Below are 27569 nucleotides of genomic sequence, written 5' to 3' on the forward strand. Positions count from 1 at the left end.
CTTCAGCAGAAATTGTTTTTATTTGTTTTTTAAGTATATTAACTTTATTGAAAAATACAAAAAGGTATTGACATCAAAAATCAACTAGCTGCAACATTATATAAAATATATAAAAATTATAATAATAATTTAAATGTATTATTACATTTAAATATTTAAAAAATTGATTTCATTGTATACTCTGGAACATTATTTTCAAGATCAAAATACATTACTTACCCATAAAGCAGAAGAAGAAGTGAAAATCCTAAAACATTTTCTTTAGAGACATAAGCATCCTCTTTGAAAATGAGAAATATGGTGAGGCACAAAAAGAAGGGGATGAGGTAATTGCACTAAACAAGAAAGAGAAAGAAATGTATTATCAGAAAAATAAATGAATTGATATACCATATTATTTATAATATAGATTTTCTGCTGGCAGACACTGCAAACAAATAATTTTTCTGCAGAAATCTGTTTGTGTTTCTTAAATTACTATTAATAAAACTCAATTCAGGCATTCAAAAAAAAGCAAAAAAAAAAAAAAAAAAAAAAAAAAGAGCCATATTTATTCCATCTGGGTAAGGGCAACCAATATACTCTTATTTTAAAAGCCTTAATAAGTCCACAGTATTATCACTGGAATTTGAACCTGGACTTTTCCAAATGAGTGCCTTTTTCACTCATTTGGAAAAGTCCAGGTTCTACAAAAACTAAAGCAGTTTTTGTAGAAACTTTTTTTAAATGGGACATTTTAATAGAAAAATGGTTAGTGTTATTATTAGTATTAGTAGTGGTGAATGATGCAAGAAAGCAAACTAATAAAGCATCAGCCAAAAAAAAAAAAAAAAAAAAGAAACACACACACACACATTTCCCACACACATTCATCCCGTCAAATAATTTAACTAGTTCTTTCTTCAATTTATTCAAACTAGCTACTTCCACAACAACAGACAAGTTTGTTTCAACCACCTGCTGGCTGAAGTTTCTGCACATCTATCCTGCAACCATCCTCAATTTGAATTTATGACCCCTCATTGTGTGTAGTCTGAGCAAGAGGAAGAATCCCATCAGCACTGAGTTTGCTCAAGCCATTCAAAGCCTTAAATACCTCAATCAGATCATTTTGTAGGTACCTGGTCTCCAGATGCTGTAATTTGCAGAACCGAAGACCTTTCTTGGTAAGACCATTCTTTTGTTCCCTTCACCAATCTCATTGTCCAGCAGATCTACATCCTTCTTAAGATGATGCCTTCAGATGTATTCAGTACTCGAGATTATGTCTAAACATTGTCTTATACAATGGGATAATTACCTCCTTATCCCTGCTAGCAAAGTTTCTGTATATCATTGACAAAATCATGAGCTATCCTGGCAGCATGTCTGCACTGCTCAGAAAACTTTTTATTGACTGCATAGTTACTCCAGGTCTTTTTTTCGTTTTCCACTACCCTGAGTGTAGTATGACACAGTTGTACATTAAACTGGGATTACTGCTACCTATATGCAGTACCTTGCATTTGTCACTGTTAAATTGTGTTAAGTTGTCCAATTGCCATTTCTCAGCCCATATGCCTAATTTTGGTAGTTAAGTTGTATTTAAATTACCCGTTGATTACTGTCAATAACCACCCTGCCAACCTTTATATCATCTGAAAACTTAAACATTAAGCCTAATATACTTTCATCAATATTGTTTATATGTGTATTAAATAAAGATGTGGATTTATGGGTATTAAATAAAGATCAAGAAGAGTTAATGACAATTTTGCTTCAATTGAGGTACTTTACGGTAGCAGTGGTCAGGAGCGGGAGTATGCAGTAGCACATGCTCTTTGAGTAGACTGATGTTCAAGCCCTTGACTGCTAAATACAGTCGATCTTCCAACCTGCATTGGACCAGCATAACAAATTACGGTCCATTTCCCTCAACATGAATTCCATCCTGCAATGGGTTGATAATGGCTGCAGTTTACTTTACTTTTTATGTTTTACATATTTGAATACAAATATGTAAAACATATTTAAATGAAAACACTGTGAATAAAGTATTTGAAATGGATGTCTGCATATACAAAAACCTGTGTGAAGCCATGACATCGCAGCATAGTAATTTTATTTATTTAACTAAATAATCTCATACTTCAATTTTGAAAATGGATATTTTCATCTGAAATTTTGAACAGAAAGCTTACACGTAAAGTTAACTTTACAGCCTTTTGCAATTTTGCACATTGATCATCAAAAGGCAGCAAAGGTAATGAAAGAAGTTACAAAAACTATGGGCAACTTCCTACTGTTCACTCCATAGATGGAGAACTCAATCAGGTCTTTATTGACAAGGTTGCCCCTTGGGATTCTCCTTGAGTCATCAGCATTCTGAAACCAATGAAAAAAGATGTAAACAGAGGTAAATGAAGAGGAAAATTTATTTATGTACTCTTAGTTTTCATCTCCTGAAGCTTGCGTTTTCCAATATCAGTCAGAATATAGCCACTGCAGATGTTTAAATCAAGGAACAATTAGCGGAACAAAAGCTGGACTTAAATTATAAAATAAATGTAGTAAGAGCAACTAATGATGTATAAATTAAAAAAAAAAAAACCCCACTAATACCATTTTAATACAATAAACACTCTCATAGCACTCTAATACAATAACACTCTAATAAAAATTGCTGGTGGATCCAATAATAAGAATTAGGTCATTTCTATGCTACTGAATAATATTTGAGTGTTCAACGGCTGATTTAACAATCTACTAAGAGTCAAATGTCACCCAGATAAGCAAAGAAAAGCCATCACGGCAAACTGGACATAATATGCTATTGTAATTTACACAATACACAGGTTGGCTGCATAAAAGTAACACTGTATGTATCATTAAGATATAAATACCAATTGATATATTCTTGCAATGCAATTAATACCTTTAACAACATCATATACTGGAACTTCTGCCAGTCCCTTGATGAAATGCACACTGATATTAGCAGTGGCAAATGATGCAAGGAAGAAAGAGTACAGGTATATATCACACTTTATGACAATCTGTATTCACAACACTTTTTAATTATATCCAATGCTCTCTTCCTGAGATACCTGACCTGCATTAATGACATGATGCCAATGAGAAATCAACCAACGTACACTCCACGTGGCAGACTCAGTCTATATTCAGCGATGTTGCTTGCCGTTTATCTCTGTGTTTCGGTGTTGATTACAAATTTTTAAGCATTATAATATCGTATATATATATATATTTACGTAATACAGATAATTCTCACTTTACGAGTTTTTTCCCCCAAGTATCAACAAAATCGAAAATATGAACATTAATTGCAAAAAATTCATAAATACCGCATTCCAAACCAGGTGCATAGCTATACAATACAGTGTACCTCACTTTATGATATTAATCAGTTCCAGAGACACCGTCATATTGTTAAAACATCGTAATGTGAACCCAATAACACACTGTTTTTTGGTAATTCGTTTCAAGATCTCGGAAGTTGAAATTTTCACAGTATGACTAAGCTATTTATCTCTCTAAAATTCATTTTTAAGGTCATGAGCATGACCTTAAGGCCATATAAAAGGTTGTGAGTCTGGTTTGTAAATTGTATTAGTTACCAATTCAAATCATTAAAATGCACTACACTTTCATCGTTATCGTATGTTCCATTATAAGAATCAATTTTAACCGCCTCTGTGATATTTTTCTAAAGCACATTTCTGGAGTTCAAGACCATAAAACAAAAACAATTTGCACTTTCCAGTTTATTGTGCTTTTCTGTTACTGCAAGCAATTATAAACAGGTAGTAAACTTGATCTTCTTGCATTTGCGAAAATACCGATAGCTGGAATTGTGTGGCTTTTTACATTAATATGGTGAAATGTGTTTCCCCTTTACTGAAATCTTCAATCGTATAAAAAACAAATTTTCAGAATCTTCTCTTCATTACTTTTATTTTAAGCTTCATAAACTTGTTACTCCACGCGAATCGTGTTAGTTGCAATTCGTGTGTGCCGTTAAAAAATGCTTATGCATGCTATTGAAATTTATAAAGAAAAGAGCAGATTATCTTGGAAACAAACGAGTGTTGAGCCAATAATGAGTGATCAACAAGTGTGCATTTAGTTGATGATGATGAAGAATAAACATTCTTTAACATTTGTAAGTTGTAAATAATTTCTCTATTATTATAATTTGCTTGATTTTACGTTTTCATTTCTTTCGATAAATCAATCATTTAAACAAACTAATTAGCTAACTAATTTCATTGTTGAGAACATAACCCCTATTTTAAACCTTATGTCTATGGGAAATAAATTCCCACTTTACGAGCGTGCGAGGAACGAATTAACTCGTAAAGTCAAGAACTACCTGTATAATAATTATACATTAATAATGGCAGATAATAGTAAATGTGGAAAGAAGAGCAGTCTCTCAACATTAGATACCAAAAGTAAAATTATTAAATTTTACTCTTGGTATCTAATGTTGAGAGAGATAGTGTATCAAATAGTGATTTCAAATTGAAGCCAATGCTAATTTATCATTCAGAAAACCCAAGACCTTTAAAGAATTATGTAAAATCCAGTCTTCCTGTTTATTGGAAATCAAATTCAAAAGCATGGGTTACCACATCACTTTTTGAAGAGTGGTCTTCAAATTACTTTGTGCCTGCAATTAAGGAATACTATACAGAAAATAAAATTCCTTTCAAAATTTTACTTTTTTTTTTGGATAATGCACCTGGCTACCTTAAATCATTAGATGACCTTAACCAAACATTCAAGTAATTTTTCTCCCTGTGAATACTACTTCATTGCTTCAACCAATGCACCAAGGTATTATTGCTGCATTTAAATCATATTACCTAAGGAGAACATTTGCTAAGGCTGTAGCTGCAATAGACAATGAATCTGAAAGAATGTCCAAAGCAAATGTAGTAAAAGAATTCTAAAAGGCTCCACAATCTTGGATGGCATCAAGACTATTTTGGATGCAAGAGATGAAGTGAAACTGTCAACACTTAAAGGCATTTAGAAGAAGTTGTGTCCAGTTTACAACTGATGATTTTGAAGGATTTGACAATAATGTTGAAGAGGCTACTACAAATATTGTTGATATGGCAAGGCAGTTAGAGCTTGAAGGCTCTAACTGCCTATAACAGCTTCAGGTGGAGCCTGAAGATGTTACTGAACTGCTTGGGTCACATTCACAGCCCTAAGTAAAGATCATCTAGAACTTGAAATGCTTAGGAGGAATGAAGAGGATTCTCATCCTGAGGATGTACTGAATCCCATTCCTAAAGAACTAACTTGCAAGAAACTTTCAAAAGCATTCAGGCTTTTAGAAGCTTTGTCCATTTTTGAAAAGGCGGATCCCAAAGTTCCAACGTAAATGCTGGCATTTTAGATCAATATGCCTTAGGTACACTGCTTTCAATTTTTTGTGCTTCTTAACCAAGAGCATAAATCCCCCCCCCCCAACTTCTGATCTGTCTATACTTTTTCTGCCCATTGCATACTCAGCATATCCAAATTCCACTCTTATATCCCTACAATGTCTGTATATGATTACTTCCAAAATGCTTCAAATTTGTTTATTGTTTACTATGTTCCAAGTACTGATGTACAAGCAAGTAATGCACTCCTCTTTCTGCTCTTAATAACTGAAACACAGCCTGTGTATTTGCTTATCTCATGAGGACTCCCAGCAGACCTTGGATTCCCTGATACTTTGCTTTCCAGGTTACATGTCTCAATAGAAGCAGTGCATAAATCACTTTCACCTCTGACTGCAGCTGCTGTTAATCCATTAGTCTATGTATCTCTCATAAGCAGTTTTCCAACCCATTTGACACTTCCTCCGTAACATCTTTCCTTGATCAAATTGAATGACAAAGCTCTTAAATGTACTTCTTCCTTTAGTGTCTGGCTAGAATTGCAGACACTTTCAAATTTAATCATAATTTGCAATTTTTTTTTCAAAATTTCACTGTATTTGCTAAGTAAATTAGTAATGTGTAAGTACTGAACATTTGCATTACTTTTAAGCAGATTCAGCAAATGTCCTTGCAAGGTTTGTGACCATGTGTCCCATGGTCACAAACTACAGAGCAGTCATGATTTATGCGGTCTTATTTTGTGTAAACGCTCTCTTATAATATAAGTAATGATAATAAATAAATCCTTATTATTTATTTATAATAAGGATAAAAATTAAAATAAAATGATGTACGTTCATGCAGGATATATATATATATATATATAAAAAAAAAAATGCTTATAAAACATATCACTAAAGTAAGCCAAGAAACGAAAATAGTAATATTTTTTCGAATAGTTATGCCAATGTCCACTAAATAGTAAAAAATTACATGTTATTACAACAATAACTGGGCACTGTACCCACAATGATCAGTTCTGTGAGAGGGCCTGTGCAGTGAAGTTATGTTTTCGTTAAACTGTAATTTTTTCTTTTCTTTCTTTCTTTCTTTTTTTTTTTTTCAAAAAAATAGTGAAAAACAATTTTTGATATGGCTTCTAAACAACCAGAAAGTGCTAGTGCAAGTAATCCTCCAAAGAAAGCAAGAAAAGCCTTAAATTTAGAACATACAGTTGAAGTCATGAAAAGACATCATGAAGCTGGTCAGAGCACCACCTGACCAGCCCCATGTCTTCACACAATTAAGCATGCTCTTAACCTTAGTGAAGGCACATGTCTTACAATTTGAGAGAATGCAGAAAAAATAAAAGCAAGTGTGAAAGCTGGACCTCCCCTTTCAGTGCAGAAAAGTTCCCATAACCATTCTAATATAATGGGCAGGATGTTGTTAGCAATGTGGCTGGAAATGCAATGCAAGAGGAAGAATCCATTTAGCCAAGGCATTACTTTCATATAGACTGCTAGAGCCTGCAGTCTATATGAAAGTGATGCCTTGGCTAAATGGATTCTTCTTCTTGCACTGCATTTCTGAGGAAGGTGAAGTTAAAGATTTTAATGCTAGTGTTGCTAAAATTCTAAAAGGAATATCTTCAAGGGGTAGCTAAGATTGTTTACTGCTGTTTATTAGTATGCTAATGAAAAAAGTTGGATAAGGAGTGCAATGTTTAAACAATATTTTGAGAAGGACCTTCATTCAGAGCTGAAGGAATATTGCCAGAAGGAGGGCATTCCATTCAAGATCACATTAATTATAGACAATGCATTGTATAAGGCAATAGTTAGGCTGCATCTTCAGGTATGGAGCCTAATTTTTGGAAGGATGGAGGAAGAGAACAGAGAAGAGCAAAAAGGAAGGAGACCATACTGAAGTGTTGAAGACTTTTAATTTGAATAAACTAAATGCTGTTGGCATACTTATTCTTTCTTGGAAGATGCACACAAGGGGACATTTATTTAAACTGGACAAGAATGGTTGCAAGACAGATATGTGAAAATTTGCTTTCAGCCAGACAGTAAGTGATTGTTGGAACAAATATTGCATCATTTTGCCACTAAAATAAATATATAAGCTTTTAACTTACCAAATCCCATGCATAAATTCCAATCCAGTATATAACTGGTTTCACACCACTAACATACTGGAGATGTTTAGAGCCTGTTACCCTGTCTTCAATAAGGAACATTACAAAACTGGCAGTTACAAAGGACATAGCAAAGATGATTGATACCGCATGTATTAAACTTATCCCTTTTCTTTCTCTGAAATGAAAGGAAAGGAAAAGAAAGAAAAAATTATTTTGTCAAAACACTAACGTAAGAATTTTTTTTTAATTTAAAACTGCCATGGAACCTTATGGCAACTGTATTCTTTTATAGTTAACAGAATACCAAAAACAATATTTTCTTTCTAATTAACTCCTTTCTAAATTTACAAGAATTTTTATTTGCAGCCACCCATTTTCATAATCTTAATCCTAAAAGCTTAAGTTTTTCTACCCTTCCGAATATTCACTTCTTGCTCAGCTATCTCACTCGAAAAGAAAGCAAAGCATTTTTGTGTAAAGAAGTTGTTGACCATGTTGCGGTTAAAGAGTATTGAAATTTCCACCCACTAGCTGACCATGGTCCTTGCACTGAATTTTTTCCAAAAGAAGCTTAACATTTTCATTGTTTTCTTTTAAGTGCAGTAAATGGGCTACAGGAATGAATGCATATTTGTTGTTTTCATTGTGAAAGAGAACTCCTTTGAAGTTCTTTGATGAGTATTGCTTCCACTCTGCTGGCTAGTAGAATTTTCCAAAATCGTTCACAACTGCAGGAATGCTGTTGCAATATATTACTTAGCCTTTTTCTTTGGAAAAATGGGGAAACAATTCGTCGACGACAAGATCACAAGATATGAAGGATTCCCAGTCGGAGATGTGTCGAGATCCAAACTGATATGGCACAGGACTCATATCCTGCCAGAAGCAAAGGAATTCTCAGCTACCGGAAATCCAGGATGCCCAGTGACAGGCGATAATCGATTTCTTTCAAGCATCTATAATGCAAAATTATTGAAATGAAATTGAAGGAATTTTGCTGTCTGATATCCACCTCCCATCCCCCTCAGGTGAGCAAGAGCACTCCCAAGTGCCTTACACTTTGTTTCTCAACTGGGATACATAGTGAGGGGTCACAATATAAACCTGTACATCTGACTAGCATTCACGGTTCCTCTTCGAACCCTTTCAGTCATACAGATCGTCAATTACATGGAAAAGAAGACTACACTGAAACCTAGCCTAAGCCTAGTCAATCGAAGCTGAACAAAACACCTAGCGCACAGCATATTCATACAGCTCAGAAGGATGCCACACAATTGCAACTTGGCCATAACTCATCCACAGATGATCCCAAACTGAGGATACCACCTGCCCAATCTGCAGGCCCCCAGTCTTAGAACTGTGACAACACCCTTACTATGCTAATCGACAGAACAGCCTATAAACTTGGACCCAGATCGTAGCGATGCACTTGACAACTGGAATGAATTCTATGGCAAATAACCAGCCAAAACATCTCCCCTTCCAGACCAAGAGCAAGCCACTCCTATTCTATAGGAATATCCACCACCTATCAGCTCCAAATGAGAGAGAAATCGAGATCCAAACCGATATGGCACAGGACTCATATCCTGCCAGAAGCGACGGACATCCTCAGCTACCGGAAATACAGGATGCCCAGCAACCAGCCCAATTATAAGCGATAATCGATATCTTTGAAGCATCTATAATGCAAATTATTGAAATGAAATTGAAGGAATTGTGCTGTCTGATAACCGCCTCCCATCCCCTTAGGTGATGGGAGGCGGTTAACCTAACCAACTGCATAACGAAAAAGATATCAAATCACTTGGAGAGCCAGAACATCATTGCCGAGCAGCAGAAGGGATGTCAGCAAATGGCAAAGATTGCAAGGAGCAATTGACCATTGATGCTGCAGTTATGATAGAGAACCATGGCATAATAAAGGACAAGACAATCTGACACAACAGATTCACTGACAAGAAGCAAATGGCTACCTACCTGATTAGCATAGTGGTGTCCAACACTGGCAACCTCCAGAAAACCTATGAGGAAAAGAGTGTGAAGCAGACCTAAGGATAAGATGTCAAAGAAATTTGGCATATGGAACAAGTAATGATCATCCTGATCACTGTGTCAACCACCAGAATGGTGTTAAAGAGCCTCCATAAGAATCACATGTAAGTGTTCTCTGGGAAGTAATAGGCCTCCCAGAGAACACCTACATGAAACTCCAGAAAGCTGCAATCTCGAACACCTGCAGGATAGGGAGAGTTCCTTGACCAACAGTAATAATAATAGTAAGTGGACACAATCACCCATCCTATAAGGAGAAAAAGTCAGAATAATAATAATAATGCCTTCAACTCCATACCTCATAGCTGGCTAATAGAGACCCTGAAGATCTACAAGGTCAATCTGATAGTGACAAACTTTTTAGGAGAAACGATGGCGAAATGGAGTACCACCATTAAGGTCAGAAACATCACAACCAGGCCAATTCCCATCAGGAGAGGAATCTTTCAGGGAGATGCCCTGAGCCCATTGTGGTTCTGTCTTAACCTGCTATCTACCATGCTCACGACAGCAAGTATGGATATAACCTCAAAGAAGGAAGGTGAAACCTGTACACCCTCACACACCTGATGTGCATGGATGACATCAAGCTGTATGCGAGAACTGAGAAACACCTTCAGCATTAAGAGTAGGAGAATGGCGGAATTACTTAACAAGTACAGGTCAATGTTGAAAAAAAGCTGTGAATTAGGGCTGAATTTGAAAGTGTCTGCAATTCTGCCCAGACACAATAGGAGGGAGTATATGATGACAGCCTTGTCAATCAATTCGGCCTTGGAAAGATTGTGCAAGGCTCAAGGAGCAGAATTTTTTTCAGACTGGTCTGTACTTGTTAACAGAAGAGACTGCTTCTACAGGGATGGGATACACTTAAATAGAAAGGGTGCAAGAATATTTGATGATGCTATTGAGGCAGTGTTAGGTAGGTCGGAAAACTACTAGCTTGAGGGGAATACAAGGACTAATAGATTAAACGAGCCACTGGCAGAGGTGAAAATGATTCTTGCACTGCTTCTATTGGAATGAGCAGCAGCCTGGAAAACAAGATGTAGGATATTTCAGAGACTGCTGGGAGTCACTGCGGTACAAGAAAACATATGGGTTGTGTTAGGGTAGCTAAGAATAGGAACAGGTGCATGTATACTTGCGTGTACACCAATGCTAGGAGTTTGGTAAATAAATTTGATGAATTTGAGGTATTGCTCAAAACATCAAAGGCAGATATTGTTGGGATATCAGAGACGTTGTGTCACACAGATATAAGGAATGCAGAACTGAAATTTGGAGAGTACACTGTGTACAGAAAGGATAGACAGGACAGGAAGGGAGGAGGGGTTATGCTATTAGTTAAGAAATACATAAAATTCAAGGAAGTGAAGCCAGTCGACATCGCTGGACAGTGCAGTGTTGAGTCAGTTTGGTGTGACATAAGCATTGGGAGATCAAAATTGAGAGTAGGAGTGTGCTATAGGCCTAATGACTCTGATTTGTATAATAAGAAACTGTACATGGAAAAAGAGTGGGCCAGTAACTCACAGAGTCTTATAATGGGCGATTTTAATTTCCCAGATATTGACTGGAATTTGTGAGTTGGTCACTCACACATTAGCAAGGCTTTTGTGGATTTATTGGATGATTGTTTTCTACATCAGCATGTTCGGGAGGCAAATAAAGGGAGTAATACTCTTGATTTGATTATCAGTAGTGATTTTTCATGCATTAAGAATCTGCAGATAAAGGAACCACTAGGTGGCAGTGATCACAGTGTGCTGAAGTGGGATTTACTCAAAGAGGTAACTACCATCAGGGGTTAAGGGAAAGGTTTTTGCTTTCGTAAAGCGACTATGATGATCTGAGACAGAATTTAAATTCTGTACAGTGGGACCAACTGATGATGTTACCAACAGCAAATTCAAAATGGGAAGCATTCAAAGAACTTATCTTGGAAACTACTAGGCTTTACATACCAACTAAGAAATATTGTTCAAGGTTTAGGCCTAAATGGATGTCAGATGAAGTAATGAGACATATGGCAGAGAAGAAAAATGCACAGGATACATATAAATTAATGGATGACATGGAAGCCTATGATAGATATAAGCTGGTCTGTAACCAAGTCACAAAGGAGATTAGGCAGGCAAAGGCAGATTATGAGAAATCCTTGGCAAAGGATGCAAAGAAAAGCAGAAAAGAGTTCTTTATCTATGTAAACTCTAGAAGGAAAGGGATGAATCAGATTGGTCCACTGGATATTGATGGTTCAACAGTTGAGGATCCTGCTCAGGTGGCTAACAAACTAAACGAGTATTTTGCATCTACATTCACACATGAGGAGTTATTCAGGAAGGGGAATGCCAGAGCTGAAGTAAACTCTGGCAGTGAGCTAGATGATTTTGTAATATCTGAGAGGAAAGTGAAGGAGAAATTGTTGAGGATAAACATAAAAAAGACACTCGGGGTGGATGGGATCTATCCAGTTATATTAAAGGAGGCAGCAAAGGAAGTAAGCAAACCCTTAGCCATAATTATGAGAGCTTCTTTGGACTCAGACGAGGTAACCATAGACTGGAGATGTGCAAATGTGACCCCAATTCACAAAGGAGGATCAAAGGCTATATAAATAATTATAGACCTGTGAGTTTAACTTCTGTTCTAGGAAAATTAATGAAGGCACTGGGTAAAGAAGCACTGCAAGATCATCTAGACAAGACTTCAGTTATAGCTCGGACACAGCATGGTTTTGTTATTGGAAAGTCTTGCCTGACCAATTTGATTGGATACTATGTTGCAATCACAAAAGAACTGGATGCAGGGAATAACTTTGATATTATATATTTGAATCTTAGAAAGGTTTTTGATACTGTTGCACATGGAAGACTGCTGCACAAATTGGAGCAGTGTGGCATTGGAGGAAAATTGCTGCTATGGATAAAGGGGTGGTTGAGGGGGAGAAGAAAGAGAGTGGTAATCAATGGACACTGCTCATTGTGGACTAATGTTATTAGTGGAGTTCTTCAGGGTTCAGTGTTGGGTGCATTGTTGTTTTCTGTATTTATAAATGATATTGATGATGGTATATCAAGCTTAATGTCCAAGTTTGCAGATGATACAAAGGTGGGCAGGGTTGTTAAGGACACTATGACACTATGCTGCTGCTGCAACAGGATCTGGAAAGGTCGAGTAGATGGGCTGAGAGGTGGCAAATGAAGAACCTACTTAACATTAATTTTGGCCTTTGTTGCTAATTCTCCTGAAAACCAAACAACAATGAAACAATCCTTAACACTGACAAATGTAAAGTACTACATATGGGAAACAGTAACCCCAGAGCAATGTATCAACTCTGTGGTACTACACTGACAGTGGTAGAGAATGAAAAGGACCTGGGTTAATTGTGCAGGCAGATATGAAGTTCTCTGATCAGTGCAGACCGGCTGCAAGAGTAGCTCATGGTGTCTTGTCAATGATATACAGGAATTTTTCTAGCAGGGATAAGGAGGTGATTATTCCCTTGTATAAGGCAATGGTCAGGCCACACCTTGAATACTGTATACAGGTCTTAGATAGTATGAATCAGAGCTGTACTACTCAATATGTTCTACGTTGATAATAATATTAGTAAAATAATAAGAGGAGTTTACCTCAATATAGTGCGTAGAACCCTTCCATATGATACCCTCCAGAAATTAAAACGGAAAAAACGAAAAAATCGGCAACTTACCGGTACATTAGAGTAAAATATAAATAATTAAATAATCAATTTAACACAATTCAAATCAATTTAAAACAATTAAAAATCAAATTAACGCAATTAAAAGAATCTAACGAAAAGGAAGGAAAATCGTTTTGAATATTTTCGTTAGATTCTTAGGAAGGAAAATCGTTTTGAATATTTTCGTTAGATTCAGGAAGGAAAATCATTTTGAATATTTTCGTTAGATTCTAAGGAAGGAAAATCGTTTTGAATATTTTCGTTAGATTCTTTTAATTGCGTTAATTTGATTTTTAATTGTTTTAAATTGATTTGAATTGTGTTAAATTGATTATTTAATTATTTATATTTTACTCTAATGTACCGGTAAGTTGCCGATTTTTTTGTTTTTTCCGTTTTAATTTCTGGAGGGTATCATACGGAAGGGTTCTACGCACTATATTGAGGTAAACTCCTCTTATTATTTTACTAATGTTTGTATACAGGTCTGGAGGCCTTATTTCAAGAAGGATGTAGAGCTGCTGGAACGAGTACAGAGAAGGGCAACAAGATTAGTGAATGGAACAAAGGGGTGCTCTTACGAAGAAAGGCTTAAGTTTTGCAAATTACAGTGTCTGGAGACTAGGCACCGGCGAGGTGTATAAAGCCTTGAATGATTTGAGTATGCTCAATGCCGATGAGATTCTTCCTCTTGCTCAAATAATCACCTGAGAGGGCATAAATTCAAATTGAGGAAAGACAGATGTAGGAGAGATGTGCAGAAATTTGCCTTTAGCCAGTGGGTAGTTGGTTGGTGGAACAGACTTCCATCCCTTGCTGTGGAAGTTGATAGCCTAAATAAATTTAAGGCTCAGCTGGACAGAAATTCCGAACGAACGGAGAGGTGAAATGGGAGTGCTTTTTTTTTTTTTTTTTTGGCTGATGCTGCATAAGCTTGCTTTCTTGCATCACATGGCTCTACTAATGCTAATGCTAACTTCTCCAGATCATCGAAGAATTCAGCAATGATATTAGGATGGAATTTGGTCTAGACAAGTGCAAGACCTACGGATTGTGTCAGGGAAAATTAGTGAACTGAAACTACCAGTTGCAGAGTGGTAAAGAGATCGAAGCCATGGCAGAGGGAGAGGCCTACAAATACTTGGGGATGATGCAGGCTCAGCAGTTACAGTACAAGGTAATTAAGGCCTGCCTGATTGAAAAATACCATCAGAGACTCAGAAGCCTGCTGAAAGCAAAGCTGAATGGAGGGAACACAGTTAAAGCCATAAACACCTGTGCAGTCCCGGTGCTAACATACTCCTTTGGGATCATAGATTGGACTAACAATGAGCTGGAGGATATCATGAGAAAGACAAGGGCAATAATGACCAAGAGCCGCCAACTGCCCAGAAATCAGCTGTGGAGAGACTGACAATTGCCTGGAAAGAAGTAGGAAGGGGCCTGATAAAGCAACAGAAAACAGCAATAGTTAACCTCAAGGATTACTTTCAGAACCACACAGCAGCACTCCACCAGGCCATAAGGAAGATAGTTAAGCAGTATACCCCCAGTGAACCTAAGTGTGGAATCCCGCCCCAACCAGGAGATACAAATGAAGATAGAAAGATGGGCAGAGAAGACACTCCATGGCAGACACTACAATGAACTCCATCGAGATCACATAGATAAAATTGCTTCCAATGCATGGCTTGCGAGTGGGATGCTCTTCCCCAAGACTGAACAATTCATGCATGCCATCCAAGACCATGTAATCAACACCAGAACCTATAGAAAATACATCGCCAAGGAACCCGGAGTGTCCGATGACACATGCCGACGATGCCATCTGGCCTCAGAAACGATCCAACACATCACTGAGGGATGCAAGGTGATCACCCAGACTGAGTACACTCATAGACACCTCCACCAGTGGTTCTTCAGCACCTACCATCAGATACCAAATCTGAGATCTAGATGGTGGTATAAACTATTGTGAAGAAGAAATTCACAACTCTGGATCACTGTCTACACAAAGTGAATTTGACAATCTCCTGAGAGATTTAAATCTACCCAAAGGATTTTTTTTTTTTTGGTTTTTTTTTTTTTTTTTTTAGGAGCATTAGCAACTAAGGCCATATTGCTCTGGGATATGCGGTGGTCATTCCCTGACCTTTCCGCATCCTCCGTATTTGGTGGTGACGGGCTCGAACCCCGGTCTAATCAAGAAGCGTGTGCTACACACTGCTGCTCCTTCCCACCTGGCTACGGAGGCGCCTACCCAAAGGATCTGCAGAGCTTTAACAGACCAATAACTTCCTTACAGAAAACTGCTTTGCTTTCTGATCGAGTGGGATAGCTGAGCAAGAAGTGAACAATGGGAAAGGTAAGTGTGACCACCAAAGACAGTCTCTGACACCAGGTTCAATGAACATTACAGATGAGCCACTAGTAGTTTGAAACAAACTACTATTACCTTCTCTGCATGTGAAACTAGGTTTAATGCTCTTAATGAGCATGCTCAATGCTGATGGGATTCTTCCTCTTGCTCAGAATAACTACCTGAGAGGGCATAAATTCAAATTGAGGAAAGACAGTTGTAGGATAGATGTGCGGAAGTTTGCCTTTAGCCAGCAAGTAGTTTGTTGGTGGAACAGACTTCCACCTTCTGTTGTGGAAGTTGATAGCTTAAACAAATTTATGGCTGAACTAGACAGGTATTTGGAACGAATGGAGAGGTGAAATGGGAGCGTTTTTTTTTTTTTTTTTTTTGGCTGATGCTTCATAAGCTTGCTTTCTTGCATCATATGCCTCTACTAATGCTAATAGAAAAGGAAATTGTTTCAAGGATGTTTTCACTTAATATCCATTGCTTACATTTGAAAAAATCAAAGCAGAAATTTTTATTAGACCTGAAATCTGCTGCTTGAAGAATCTATGAACCAAAGTGAAAGAAACCTTTGGACTGCCTTGAAAAATGTAGTATGCTTTTTTTGGGAAACAATAAACATTCAGATTATGAGTTACACGCTGGAGAAGTTCAGAAAAATTAGGCTGCAGTATGAGTGTTAAAGTACATTTCCTGCACTCTGATCTCAACTATTTTCCACCAAATTTAGGTAATTTAAGTGAACAACAGGGGAGGGGGGGGGTCAAAATTCCATCAAGATATAAAATAAACAGAATAAAAGGTACTAAGGAGGATGGAACATCAAGGTGACTACAGCTAAATGCTAAAAAGAGGAACAGCCACCAAAACTAGTTGCAAGTTTAAGTCAAAAAGGTACCCAGTCTAGTGTATAAGAAATCTTGTTTGTAGCTATCTATACTTGAAATGAGGATATTACCTTTGACATTTCTGTTTTTACATATTTTTTTTAAAAATATGCCTGTCTGTAAAATCTGTAAAAATATAAAATAAACCAGATGCATCTCCAACCTCTATTTTCTTCTTTTTTTTTTTTTTTTGTTAAAAAATTTGATGTGTTAGAAAAATTTCAAGAGAAATTTGTTCTATCATGTTAAACAATTTTCAACAGAATAATTTCTATTAAAAATGTTGTTTAGATTTCTTATTAGTGGTAAAATATCAGAGAACTTTTCTTAAAATGCAAATTGATGCAATATTTGAATTTCAAAAAAAGATACTTACAGAACTTCATCCTGTAACTGATCTTGAGTGAAATTCATTGGGTGATTAACAACTGAAATACCATAGTACTGAGGATCTGTACCAAGTGGAAGATGAGCTCTCAGCAGGACATTATTTATGGCATTGATATACGATACAGATGCAGCCCAACCAATGTTGTTAAACCACACCTGTAAATAACAAGGATTAAAAAAAAAAAAAAATGAAATTACAAAATAATTATTACAATTATTAGTGGTAATAATTAGTGCTGATAATTAAGAATAAACTGTAACTGAAAATGGCAAGGACCAAGGCAGTGAGAAAACTTTCTGCTTCTTGGACTAGGATCACAAGTTGGTTGGTTGAGTTAAATGGAAGTTTATTGGCACAAGGGCAACTAAGGCCAAATTGTGCCTGTCACAGTAATTCTGCAAAGGATTTTTTTTTCTTCTCAGTCATATGTCAGATAAGTTCATATAAATGAATTTGTTTTAAAAAATTAAATAAGTTGGATAAATTTGTGTAATCACTGAGAATATGGTTCATCTCTAATGAACTGTTTCGGGTTAAAGCCGATTTAAAATTTGTTAATCGAGCAGAATGATTGTGGGGACACTCGAGGAGAATGTGTTTCACTGTAAGTAGGGTGGAACAATGACAACAGAGAGGAGATTCATTACCTGTCAACAAATGGAGGAGGGTGAGATGGGAATGCTCAATGCATGTCCTTTCAAGGACAACCTCTTCTCGTCTGTTTAATTGTGACCTAGATTTCCAGTAATGTGGCTTTTTCTTTATTTGGAAAAGTTTATTATGGGTCTGTTGCTGCCATACCGATGCCCATTGGTCAATACATAACTGTTTTATGATGAGTTTGCAGTTCATATAAGGAATCGAGGCAAGTGAAGACATGAGGTTGATTGGATTTTTTGCTGCTTGATCTGCTTTCTCATCTCCCTGGATTTCAGCATGCCCAGGAATCCAGCAGCAATCCTTACCTCTGTGTTATATTCTGCGAGATTAATTAACTGTGCTCTGCTTTCTTTCAGAATAGGATGAGAGTTTGGACATTTGTGTTTTAAAGAAGTTACTGCATTCAAGGAATCGGTATAGATTATTATTTCTTCATTAGACCTGTTGTTGACATGTTTGATAGCTTTTTTATTGCATGGAGTTCAGCAGTATAAATACTGCAACTCGGGAAACGTTTTTCAGAGACAGCACAAGTGGGAAGTACCACTGAAGCACCTACACCTGTATCACATTTGGATCCATCAGTATATATTTGCAGACAGTGTGTGTTTGGTGATGCATGGGCTGAATGTAGCTGATGTATATTTTGATTGTCCAGAGCCTGTTTTCCCCACTTTCAAAAAAAGTCATCACATAAAGGTTTAAAAGTGGACCATGGAGGCTCCATTTCTCCGGTGTCTTGGTGGATATTGTCGAGTGGGACACTCCAATTCTGAGCAACATCCTTCAATCTGATTCCAGCAGATTTATTTTCATTTGGTTTATTCCTGTAGAAATTTAGGAAAGACGGGTTAAAAAGGTAAGGGCAGATAGGATGTGAGGGCATACTCCGAAGTTTGGCAGTGTACGTAAGCAGCAGCATCTGTCTCCGTAAGGATAATGGAGGTTCATGTGCATCAATATATAGATTATGCACTGGAGATGTTCGGAAGGCACCTAGAGCTATGTTGTTCGGTTTTTTTTTAGGAGAATTAGCAACTAAGGCCATATTGCTCCGGGGATATGCCCGTGACCACAAAATACGGAGGACCTTTCCGCATCCTCCGTATTTTGTGGTCACGGGCTCGACCCCCGGTCTAATCAAGAAGCGTGTGCTACGCACTTCCGCTCCTGCCCTCCTGGCTACGGAGGCGCCCCTAGAGCTATTCTAAGTGCATTGTGTTGAATGGTATTGATGTTTGTTGTTGTTTGTTATTTGGTTTTTAGGAGCATTAGCAACTAAGGCCATATTACTCCGGGATATGCGGTGGTCATTCCCTGACCTTTCCGCATCCTCCATATTTGGTGGTGACGGGCTCGAACCCCGGTCTAATCAAGAAGCGTGTGCTACGCACTGCTGCTCCTTCCCACCTGGCTACGGAGGCGCCTGAATGGTATTGAGGGACTGTAATGCTGATTTTCTAGATGAGTCATGTACAGGTGGCCCCGTACTTTAGTCTGGATCGGATTATGGTTTTATATAGGTAAAGAAGGGAGTATCAGTCAGCTCCCCATCATATTGCAGAAAGCGCTCTAAAGATATTCATTTTCTTCAAACAAATAGTTCGTACATGCTCTATGTGTTTCAGGAAGTTTAATTTCTTATTCAATATTAAACCTAGGAATCTAATATTGTCATTGACTGGAATAGCATGACTTCCCAGGCACAATTCAGGATCGGGGTGCAGTTTTCATTTCTTGCAGAAGTTTTATAGCGACAGTTTTTTGTGGAGATAGTCTGTAACCATTTTGTAACATCCATGATTGCGTTTTGTTTATTGACAGTTGGAGTTTCCTTTCAATGGAGAACATATTTTGTGAGTGACAGGATATAACGAGGTCATCAGCATAAAGATAAGTTTATACTGAATTCGGAATAGTTGTTGTTAGAGTGTGTATTCTAACTGCGAAGAGCGTGGCGCTGAGGACTGACCCTTGTGGGACTCCTTCCTTCTGTATTGAGGAAGAGTCCCACAAGGATCAGTCCTCAGAGATTTTGGAGAGATAATGGACTTGGAAAGTTTGATATTCGAGAAAGCTCTGAATTAACGCTGGTAAATGTAATCTTAGTCCTAGGGCACATAGGTCATGAAGAATGCCATGACGCAGAATGGGTTCAAAGGTTTTCTCTATATCTAAGCTCACCATAACCAAATGTTCATTTCTTATGAATGCATTTTGCACATTTTCCTCAGATTTTATCAAGGTCTAGGGTAGATCTGTTTTTACAAAATCCAAACTGATTTTTGTTCACAGTAGTCTGAGTTTCCAGATACCAGTGTGAGGCGACTATGTACCATTTTTTCCAGAGTCTTGCCTAAGCAGCTAGTAAGTGAGATTGGTCTATTCCTGGTTTTGGAATGAGTAGAACTACAGAATATCGCCAGGATAGGGGAAAGTAATTTGCAACAAATATTTGGTTGAAAAGTTTTAGGAGAGAGTAACGAGTTCTCTCATTTAGATTCTTTAACATTAGGTAGTATATGCCATCAGGACCAGGTGTACTATTGGCTGATTTTTTTAAAGATTCCTCTAATTCATACATGGTTAGTGGTTCACTGTAAGAGAGGGCCGACTTTGTTCTGAAATTTATTTTATATTTTTCATCTATTGATTTGGCTTTTAGGAAAGTTGGATCATATGCTGTTGAGGCAGAATGGTGAGCAAAAGATTCCGCGAGGATGTTTGCAATATCCTCTGGGAGAGTTATCTCCTGTCCTTTATAGACGATGATTGGGGAAGGAATTGATGGAAACTTACCAGTAAGGCATCTTATTTTCCATCAGATCAGTCCTGCACTTGTGTCTTTAGTGACAGATGAAGCAAAACGAATCCAAGATTCTTTTTTAGCTTTTTGCCGGATGTAATGGGCCTGGGCTTTAAGTTTCTTGTAGATAATCAGATTGGCAGTAGTTGGATTTTTTTGGAACTGATTCCATCCCTTGTTCTTTTCTCCCTTAGCAGTGTTACATGCTGAATTCCACCAGTAATTTTTGTGTTTGGATCCTTCAATTGAAGTTTCCGGAATGGTAGTAGCAGCAGCAGCTGCCAACATTTGTTCTGTAATGTGTTTAATGGCGTCATCTATGGAGTGATGCTGGATAATATCATCATCTAGTGTAATGCTAGATGCATATTTATTCCTTTCAGTGTTTGAGAATTTCCATTTAGTCTGACTGCTTACTGGTATGTTTTCTTCACCGGAGCTTACAGATTATAGGAAAATGTCACTATTTAATGGGTTGTCTGAAACTCTCCAATTGAAGTCTGGAAATAATGTGGGTGAGCATAATGAAAGATCTATAGCAGCGGTTGAGCCTGTTGGAAAATGGACATAGGTGTGGGAGCCTGTGTTCAGCAGTGTGAGATTATGCTTTACAAGAAAAGCCTCTATCGTGTGTCCCCGGTTGTCTGTCTGTCTGCAAAGATCCCCATAACTGGTGATGTGCATTAAAATCACCCAATATGCAGAAATGAGAGGGTAGTTGTAGGATAAGATCAACTAGTTATCGAGCAGTTCTGATTTGGTGAGATATATATGATAAAAGAGTAAGTGTTCTGCCAAGAGCAAGGCATACTGCAACTACTTCTAAAGTGGTTTGTACAGGAATACGTCTGGATGGGATTTTACTGTCAATCAATATAGCTACACCACCATGTGAACCATGGGTAGTGATCCTGTCTTGCTTGAACAAGGTATAGTTTTTAACTGAAAGTGTCACTTGTGGAGAGAGATTCGTTTCTTGTAGAGAGATACCTACTGGATGATGCTGATTTATAAAATCGTGAATATCGTCTATGTTGCTACGGATGCCTCTACAATTCCGTTGAATCAACTGATCCATTATTTAGCTTTTGAAGTAGAAAGTATTTCTGACTGTTTTTAGAGCCAATCTGTTTATGGCATTCCAATTTTATTTTATCTTTTCTCGGGAAAGTGGGTCGTGCATTATCCATGTCTTCCTCAGTATGTATTTCTAAGATGGTTTCATCATTGTTAGTGGTGTCATCAGTTTCAATATCTGCAGTTAGTCTTTTGCAGTTTAAGATTTCTCAGACTCTCAGTATCTGAACGTGATGGAATAATAGTTGGTGGTACGGTGACTGGGGTATTATTTGCTTGGTCTTTTACTTTAGGGGACACCTGTGGACTTGCTAGAACAGCCCGAGCCCAGTCGGAAATGGATGTAGCTGGTGGTATGGACACCTTAGTTTGAGTTCCTTCTGATTTGTATTTTTGTGTTGCAGCTGCATATGTGAATTTTGGTACAGTGAGCAAAACTTGTTTCCTTGCTTCTTGGTAAGTCACTTTGTTTTCTATTTTGTATTTCTGTATCTTCTTTCCTGTTTTCCAGGTTTCACACTTTTTTGTAAGCTGGATGGTTACCCTTACAGTTTGGACATACTGGTGTTTGTGCTTGGCAGTCTCTGTGTGGCCCCGCAGGGCTTCGACTGCAAGAGCTCATGATCAGTTGGAACATTAATTTTCAGAATGTCTTCCAAGACCTTGGTACTCCTGAACCTCCCTGGACTGAATTCGTACCTCTGTGACAATTTCTTTTTAAGATGGAGGAAGACATCCCTGGCTAATACAAATTTTCAACAGCTCCATAAATCGCATTCCTTGGAAAACTCAGGAAAAGTACATATCTATACTGATGGCTCCAAAACAGATACAGCTGTAGGTGCTGCAGAAGTTTCTTCCACCTTCTCAGTAGCTGTGTCTCTTTCCACTGAATGCAGTATCTATACTGCAGAATTATTCGCAATAAAACTGGATTTAGATAATATAAACAAGTACCACATCAAGGAATCCTTGATATATACAGACTCCTTAAGCGCAATCACTGCCATTCAATCTATTTTTTCTCCCTCTCACCCCATTCTTAAAGAGATCCGATCTAAGTTATTTCACTATCAAACAGTCAATCAGAAAGTTACCTTCTGTTGGATCCCTGTCATGTTGGCATCTCAGGCAATGAACATGCGGATGCTGCTGCAAAACATCCCGACTCTGGATCTTCCAGACAACTAAAAGTTCCCTACACCGATCACAAATCTGTCATTAAAACAACATGCAGGAAACAATGGTCTCTCCTTTGGAAAACTCAAACCAATAATAAACTGCTGCAGATAAAAAAAGAGCCACAACTGTGGACATCCAGTTCCAGGAGAAGCAGGACAAGAAGTGATTCTAGCAAGGCTCCGCATCAGTCATTCACATCCAACTCACCTGTTTTTGCTTATGGGAGAGAATCCTCCTCAGTGGTTCTTTTGTCAGTTGCAGCTAACAATAAAACACATCCTCATAGAATGTCCCCAACTTTCAACAGTCAGAAAATCAAGCTTTAGCATCCTGTCCAACTTACAGGAACCTTTAACCTTATTTCATATTCTTGGCAATGAAGCAAATTTCGAGGAACTGTTTAATTATTTGAAGCACATAAATCTGTATAATAGACTGTGATCATAGTGACAAACAAATCATGAACAGGCACAATATGGCCCAAGGGCCTCTTGGGCCATATTGTGTTCATGATTTGTTCATGAACACATACACACAAGTCTGTGTGTGTGTGTGTGTGTGTGTGTGTGTGTGTGTGTGTGTGTGTGTGTGTGTGTGTGTGTGTGTGTGTGTGTTCCTTGGATCCACAGTTTGGGCACACTGAAACCCCTCTACACACTGTTTGAGCATGGCCAAATTTTTGGTACTTGAAGCACCTGAGGGGATTTGGGATATAAGGTCAGATATGGCAGTTCAGATATCATATCCAGCCTTAAGTGTAGCTGGAAGGATTGGTGTTGAAAAGGTCAGTATAACAGTGCGTGTCGGAACCAGTTCACCATCTTTTTTGATTTTAATTCGCTTTGCCTGTACAACTTTTTTGGTCTTGTGCTCTTGGAATAATTCCTCTTCAGTAACATTTATTAAGTCCCACTCAGACAGCACTCCTTTGGATGAATTTAGGGTGGATGTGGAGTTACTGTGACAGAAATATTTGCAAATTTTGAGATTCTTAGTAGGGCTTCAGAGTGCCTACTTTTCAGTCTCTATAAGTAGATCTCCGGAGCGGAGTCTCTTCACCATTTTAAGTGGTCCAGCAGCATTTTCGAGACATTTCTACATAAGAAATGGAGAAAGTGCACCTATCAGTTGACTTGTTTGAGAATGTATAATAAGAAACAGTGGTGATTCCTTTTTGGATCCTTCTGTTCTTTGTCTCTTAGGATGGGAAGTGTCAAAGTCAGTCTGGTCTGTCCTTGAACAGGTTGAGGCTCAACAGATGGATAATGGTCTTCGTGACCCATGTTAGCTCCTTTTAGAACTTGACTAAGAACTTTTTCTGCCAAGGTTACCGGCCCCGCGGGGAGGCAGGAGCAGTGCCACTAGAGTGACCAAGCGGTATAAGTTAGTTTGTTAGTTTTAAGGAAAGAAAAAAAGAAAGGTGGTTTTCCTTTCTGTAACTTACTACAATTCGTAAGAGTAAGTTAACAATAAATTACTTTAAACGTAAGAAAAAATTTCCAAATTAACAAGAACTGTCACGGTGAAAAAATGCTCTATAAATAGCTCAAAGAATTGCTCGATCACAATAATGCCTGGGGCCTGGGTCACAAGTAATGAAAGGTGCAAGTGTTTTGGGTGTGATAAGAAGAGGAGCTGTGTTCACTTGAATAAAGCAGTATTAAGAATGCCCCTTCTGCCTCAATCTCAAGGTAGCAAATACAAGGAAGAATGAGGAAACGAAATTTGATGTGGTTGTTATGGTTGTTAAAGACAAAAGGGATAGGGAAACTTGTTTGATAATCTCATAGGAGGAAGCAGAATTTGTAGTTATGCCTTGTAACACAGAAAGCTGTGATACTGAGAGTCCTCTGTCTGAAAAGTTATCAACGCTGTGCAAAAAAAGGATGAATCAATTAATCTTTATTATTAATAATAAAGACGTTACACTGTATCAGAGAGTTTTAAGTAACTCCTTTTTTAGATAAAGAAGTGAATATAAAATAAATAAAAGCCAGGTGGAAGAGAACTATACTATGTTTGTTCAGTCACTTCCAATTTTGCCTTGCTACCTCACCTCTTTTATCCTAGTTTCAAAGATTGAAAATGAAATTACATGGTTAGAAAACTGATTTTTGAAAAGGTTTGTTGTTTAAAATTTCATTCTACATATTAATAACGACTTGAAAATGAAACAAAAAAAAAAAGTGTATTTTAGGAAACCTCGCCTCTCCTAGGGGTATGAGCTTCCCTGATTAACATATTTGCTGCCACTTATATTTGCGGGGGTCCTTTATTTGTGCCTTGGGATGCTTCTGTGGGGTGCTGGAACAAGTAAGGAGTATTTTTTAGTAAATGGATTTCATCTGTGAAGAATCATCACTCCAAGGTAACACCAGCATCTGTTGTTTGTAGCATTCTAAAATCAAATATGCATCTGAATAAGATTCAGAATTGGCGATCACTTGAATAGAATTCTATTTCAGTATCAGATGACATATTATAAAGAGCTGATTCAATGTCATCACCTTCAAACTATTGTCCATCCCTGTTCTTTTTCAATTGTGATGTCCGGATCCATTATAACTTCACTTCATTCCTCTATCAGGTGATCTGATAGAGGTGTATAAGGCCTTGAATGGTTTGAGCATGCTCAATGCTGATGGGATTCTTCCTCTCGCTCAGAATAATTACCTGAGAGGGCATAAATTCAAATTGAGGAAAGACAGATGTAGGATAGACGTGCGGAAATTTGCCTTTAGCCAGCGGGTGGTTGGTTGGTGGAACAGACTTCCATCCCTTGTCGTGGAAGTTGATAGCCTAAATAAGTTTAAGGCTCAGCTGGACAGGTATTTTGAACGAACAGAGGGGTGAAGTGGAAGTGTTTTTTTTTTGTTTTTTTTTGGCTGATGCTGCATAAGCTTGCTTTCTTGCATCAAATGCCTCTACTAATGCTAATAACAACACATTAGGGTAAACTTTTATAGAAAAACACTTTTTACACAAAATTTTATCAGTAGACACACTAAGGATGACGTTTTGTTTTTTACAAACTAAAGAATTAAAATTTAGCAAGTATAATCTCTAAAAAATTTTAGATTTTCTTCTTGTCGAATATACTAGACTATTATTAGCCATATGGTGCAAGGAAGCCTGAGGCTTATGCTGCACACAAGCCAAAAAAAATTTTCTGAGTTACCCTGAGAGAGAGAGAGACAAAACTAGAAAGGAATCACCAAGAAAGAGAAAAATGATGATATCCAGGGTCCTGAGCTGGATATCATCATTTTTCTCTTTTTTGGTGATTCCTTTCTAGTTTCTCTCTCTCTCTCTCTCTCTCTCTCTCAGGGTAACTCAGAAAAATTTTTTTTTTGGCTTTGCAGCAGCTTCCTTGCACCATATGGCTAATAATAATAATAAAAAAAAGATAAAATAAGTTCAACATAAGCGAAGAACATATGAAACTGTGAACCAAGTATAAAGCTTTTATAGAGCTCTCTAGACACCGCGATTAACATTAAGCAAAATCCCAGAATGCAAGAACCCATGATTCAATCAGTATGCTGATATTGCTCAGTTATTTATTTCATGTACCTTTTACAGTGTTCATTTATTGACTGCAATTCAATGGAAGCGTACTCCCGGCAAGGCACAAAAATTGCAGTTTGTTTTGATGTAAGTTTGTGTTTTGGTGGCGAATGTGTTAAGGAATCGTGAATTGGGGCAGGATTATATGGAGTTTTAGATCAGCAAATGCCTCTTAAAGATACAAAAGATAGTATTTTTTATCTAGGCTGTAATTATGTTAAAGTCAGGTCATCCTTTGAAATTTAAAAAAGCAAAATATTTTGAAATATATGAACTTATGCACCTAAAACAATTCTGTCAAGGAAATCTCGTACACCTTCACTTTGTGACAACCTTATGAAATAGTCTGATTTTATCTGTAGGTCTAATGACAAAGTGGAAGTTGTTCCTTTGACTTGGTAACAAAATATCCCCCCCCCCCCAGTAACCCCCATTCAGTCTATATTAGCCCTGAAATAGCTAGGAATGCAATTAACAGCCTCCTACTGAGTAGCACTTCTGCCCCCAGATATGATTCCTATTTTTATTTTAAAATTTGCTCGCTCCCTTAGGTACAACCTCTTGCAAAAATCTATAAATGTTTGTAAAAATTACTTCCCCAAGAGCTTGAGAGCTCATCTTTTTCCTACATAAAATTCAAAATCCTGTTCACCTTAAGAGAGACCTATGTCTATTTCTTCTTTTCTTCTTAATTAGAAAAAAATATCTTCAGACTCATCTCCCAAATCCTACCAGTTGCACTACGTTAAAATAAAGGGGTCTCAACTATTACACATCTCATTTTTACTAACTTTATAGAGACTCAGGCTATAACTCTTAGGTTGAATTGATCTACTTATATGTTGCTTCAGATTTTGATACTGTGAACTGTAATGTCTTATTCTCTTTCTTGAGGAATACTGCTCCAACGCAAGTCATCTGGTAACTTTTCTTCAAATTGATGAAATCCCAGGAGAATCGATTAAAGCTACAGGTGTAAAGGGCACAATTTTTTTTATAAAATGATTGTAAAGATTTCGGAGACCGGACAGTGGCCATCAGACTGGAAGAAATCAATTTTCATTCCCTTACCAAAAAAAGGAGATCTGAAAGTTTATTCAAATTACAGGACTATTAGCCCAATTTCTCATGCTAGTAAAATTCTTCTTAAAATCACACTAAACAGAATTTCAAGAAAACTTGGAAGAAATGCCAGAAGGGCAAGCAGGTTTCAGAAAGGGCAGAGAAACCAGAGATCAAATCTTTAGTCTATGTCTGATTGTTAAAAAATGCCAAGTTCCAGTCATTTTGTACTTTACAGATTATTCAAAAGCATTTGATTGTGTTCAACACAA

At 37.4% G+C, this 27569-nt stretch overlaps 1 protein-coding gene across 1 annotated transcript in view; it reads right to left on the minus strand.

The window, feature by feature from the left end:
* Positions 1–27569, minus strand: part of LOC150077598 (phospholipid-transporting ATPase ABCA1-like) — a gene marked incomplete at its 3' end in the record, with an annotated part of 856770 nt that overhangs the window by 156375 nt on the left and 672826 nt on the right. Inside the window, exons 34-36 of the mRNA XM_090386943.1 lie at positions 16929–17098; positions 7525–7702; positions 220–335 (exon numbers count right to left, since the gene is read on the minus strand). Of these exons, the coding sequence (XP_090243069.1) occupies positions 220–335; positions 7525–7702; positions 16929–17098 (464 nt within the window). The remainder of the gene's footprint in view (positions 1–219; positions 336–7524; positions 7703–16928; positions 17099–27569) is intronic.

The sequence above is a fragment of the Mastigoproctus giganteus genome, chromosome 12 (assembly GCF_048544385.1).
Source record: "Mastigoproctus giganteus isolate SK-2022 chromosome 12, ASM4854438v1, whole genome shotgun sequence".
Classification (NCBI taxonomy): domain Eukaryota; kingdom Metazoa; phylum Arthropoda; class Arachnida; order Uropygi; family Thelyphonidae; genus Mastigoproctus; species Mastigoproctus giganteus.